The 4,061-nt window shown below is 40.9% G+C and overlaps 1 protein-coding gene across 1 annotated transcript; it reads left to right on the forward strand.

Moving 5' to 3' along the window:
- The first annotated feature begins 514 nt into the window (after positions 1–514).
- On the forward strand, positions 515–1,484 carry LOC110706192. Its single transcript, XM_021884089.1, has 2 exons — positions 515–610; positions 789–1,484. The coding sequence occupies exons 1-2, from the start codon at positions 515–517 to the stop codon at positions 1,482–1,484; spliced, it is 792 nt and encodes a 263-aa protein (XP_021739781.1).
- Positions 1,485–4,061: the final 2,577 nt, after the last annotated feature.

Genomic DNA, 4,061 nt, shown 5'->3' on the forward strand with positions numbered 1-4,061 from the left:
AGCCTGGCCAATGTGGGAAACATGCTATGAAAGATCCCATACAACAGCCTGTGCAACCAAGCAGGCAAGTTGATAAAGGCTGCAATATGCAGAAGACTAGAGAGCAGGTTGTGGGGAATCTGAAGCCTGTGCTTACAAGCAATAATCAAGCTAGATGGAGTCAGCTTAGCAGGAATTCACAGCATCCTAGGGAGGAGCAAGGAAAAGGTATTGGTGTTGAAACTAGGAATAGGTTTGATGTGCTGGTTGAAGACCTAGAAGGTAAAATTGGAAGGGGTAATGCTGGTAGTGACTGGGATGTGTATGGAGGTGAGGGGATTGGAGAATGCTCCTATATCCCTCATGGATAAGTGGGGATTTTGGAATATAAGGGGCCTAAACTAATCTAATAAAATCTGTGATGTGCTTAATTTTCTTAGAATTCATGATATTGGGTTGTTTGGGCTCCTGGAAACAAAGGTGAAGATTGCTAATTTTTAAAAAGGTCTTCACCAATTTCTCTGATGAGTGGTCCATGGTTGCTAACTATGGGAAGGGTGGGCATGGTAGAATATGGTTAATTTGGAAGCCTGGTGTTTTTTGTGTTGATGTGATTAGTGTAGAGATGCAGGTGATTAATGTGAAAATTAAGCATGTATGCTCTAAAAGCTCTTTTTCTACTTTATGGTGTATGGAGTTAATAGCCAGGTTGGTAGAGAGGTTCTTTGGAAGCAATTACTTGAGTTTGGAGGTGCCTTAACTGATCCTTGGGTGGTTTGTGGGGATTTCAACAATGCTTGAATCCTAAGGATAGAATTGGGGCTCCTGTTACCTTAACTGAGATTGAGAACTTCGGGAACTGTGTTAGGCACTCAAACTTGAGTGAAATCAAAACTGATGGGCTGTTTTTTACATGGAATAATAAGCAGAGAGGTGTTGGTAGAGTTTGTTCAAGGATAGATAGAGTTTTTGGAAATGGTGCTTGGCTTGACACTTTTCAACATACAAATGCTATCTTCCTCCCTGAAGGTCTCATGGACCACTGCCCCTGTGTAATTAATGTGTTGGGGAGTGTGGGGAATACTAAGAAACCTTTCAAATTTTTCAATATATGGACTGAGCACCCTGGTTTCTTTAGAATTATTGAAGATAATTGGACTTGCTCTATTCAAGGCACTCCTGTGTTCATTGTTGTAAAGAAACTTAGGTTGATAAAAGAGGCTTTGAAGGGTTTTAATAAGCAGCATTTCTCTTCTGTGTTGACTGATGATGCCTGTTTGGAGGAGGATATGTTGAAGGTGAAGGGTAATTTAAATAGTGATCCTACAGATGAATCTTTAATGGAACAAGAACATGAGATCAGAAGTTGGTATGTGATTGCTCATGCAAGGAAACTGCAGTTTCTGAGGCAGAAAGCAAAGCTGCACTGGCTGAAAGATGGGGATGTGAACTCTAGCTTCTTTCATGCCTGTTTGAGGAAAAGAAGGGTAAAGAATAGTGTTTGAGAGGATGGAATTGTTACTTATAAACCAGAAGAGATCTCGGAGGCTTTTATTAGCTTTTACAAACAATTGCTGGGATCAATAACCAGAATGGAGGGGAAGATTCATCAGTCTGTGATTGGTATGGGTGAGATCCTTAGTTTTGAGCAGGGTACTTCCATTTGTAGGCCTTTCAAGCCTATTGATGTTAAGAATGCATTATGGATTAATGAGAACAAGGCCCTAGGCCCTGATGGGTTTTCTAGCAAGTACTTTAAGGTCTCATGGCTTATAATTGGGGATGATGTCACTGATGCAGTGCTGAATTTCTTTAATCAAGGGAAGTTACTTAGCCAAATTAATGCAACTGTCCTAACTATGGTTCCTAAAACTGATAATACTTCAAAAGTGAGTCAGTTTAGGCCCATAGCTTGCTGTAATGTACTTTATAAAATCATTTCTAAACTGATTTGCACTAGACTCAAAGAGGTACTTCCTGAGCTGATTAGTGAGGTGCAAAGTGCCTTTGTGGCAGGGAGGTCGATTTTGGATAATGTTCTTTTTTGTCAAGATGTTCTGAAGAACTACAGGTATAAGCAAAAGGCTCCTAGGTGCACTGTGAAGGTAGACCTTAGAAAAGCTTATGACTCAATCAGTTGGGACTTCATTCAAGACATGCTGGTGGCTTTGGGGTTTCCTGCTATTTTTATAAATTGGATTATGAGTTGTGTCACCTCTCCCTCCTTTTCTATTGTGGTGAATGTGGGTTTGAATGGTTTTTTTAAGGGGAAGAAGGGGATAAGACAAGGTGATCCCATGTCACCTTTATTGTTTGTCATAGTCATGGAATACCTCTCAAGACTCTTGAGGAAAGTTGGTGATATAAGGGGCTTTAGATTCCATTCAAGGTGCAGGAGCCTTCATTTGAATCATCTTGCTTTTGCTGATGATATTATGTTGTTTAGTTATGGTGACAGGAGCTCAGTGTTGCTATTGTTAAGGGCTTTAAAAACATTTGAGAAGTGTTATGGTTTGCAGGTCAGTGCTTAGAAGACAGCAGTTTATTTTGGGAATATGCCTAATTCTGTGAAGCAGGATATCCAGAGAGTGTCTGGGTTTGTTGAAGGCTGTACTCCAGTTAGGTATCTTGGTATACCCCTTAATGTGAGAAGTTTGGCTAATAGTGACTATGATAGTCTAGTAGACAAAATGTTAGCTAGAATAACTTGTTGGTCCAGCAGGAATCTTTCTTATGCAGCTAGAGGTACTCTGGTTAATTATGTGTTGCTTAGTCTCCACACCTATTAGGCACAGTGTGTCCTGCTCCCAGCTGGTGTTATTAAAAGAATCACACAGTTATGTAGAGCTTTCTTATGGGGAGGAGATGATGTGCTTAGGAAATCCCCCCTATCTCTTGGGACTGGATTTGCAAACCCAAGAAGGCAGGTGGCTCGGGAATGAGGGATTGTGCTACCTGGAACTCAGCAGCCTTGGGTAAATATGTGTGGAATATTTCTCAAAAGGAGGACTCTTTGTGGGTGCGTTGGGTGCATGTTGTTTACCTCAAAGATAGGGATTGGTGGGATTACAAGCCAAAAAAGAATGCAGGCTGGGCTTGGAAGAATCTGTTTAAGGTTAAGGATAGACTGGAGGAGGGGTTCCATAATGCAGGTTGGTTGAATAGATGGTATAGTATCCCCAAGGTTTACTTCTGGATTCAAGGACCTCAACAGGATGTGTCCTGATATCCCTGGGTGTGGAAAAAATTTAATATTCCAAAGCAGGGTTTCATTCTTTGGTTGGCTGTACAGGATAGACTGAGAACAAGAAGATTGCTTTTTGATTGGGGTGTTTGCCAGGATAATACCTATCTTCTCCGTGGTGATGCTGTTGAAAACAGGAAACACCTTTTCTTTGATTGTAATTACAGCAGGAAGTGTCTCTCAGGAATCAGTGAGTGGCTTGGTATCTCTGAAGCTCACTTCAGTATTGACAACTCTTGGAAACAGTGGGGTAGGTTGGTGAAAGACCCTATTAAAATGAAAATCTGTTATGCTGCTTTGACTGTTGTGGTCTACCAAATCCGGTTTGCAAGGAATAAGGCTCTCTGGCTGAAGGTTGTCATACACCCTAGAGCAGTTTGTAAGAGGATTAATGCAGAAGTGGTGTAGAGGTGCAGGCAGATGATCAGCTGTAGATGGAAGAGGCATCATTGCAAATGGCTTCATAATCTTCAAAGCACTAGTTGTAGTTAATTGTGGTTTTGTCTGTTGTATTAGGTGTTGTAGCTTGTTGTGTCTGGTTTGCTTGCTGTGTTTTGTGGTGTGTACCCTTCCTAGAAGGTGCCACAGCATGAGACATAACTGATCCCTCTTCCCTTCCTTGTTCTCCCATCCTAGAAGGTGGTTCCTTGAGGGTGAGGGAATGTTAGGAGGGTGTTTGCCTTTGTTTAGGCGTTGTAGTTTGGAGAGTTACAATTTTCCTATAGTTTGTAAGTTGTAACTTTTTCACTTCGTAATAAAGTCACTTACTTACCAATAAAAAAAAAGAAAAAAAAAAACAAAACAAATAAGCTTTCCAACCCTTGAAACAAAAGTTGAT

Source organism: Chenopodium quinoa, unplaced genomic scaffold (genome assembly GCF_001683475.1).
Source record: "Chenopodium quinoa cultivar QQ74 unplaced genomic scaffold, ASM168347v1, whole genome shotgun sequence".
Taxonomy (NCBI): Eukaryota; Viridiplantae; Streptophyta; class Magnoliopsida; order Caryophyllales; family Amaranthaceae; genus Chenopodium; species Chenopodium quinoa.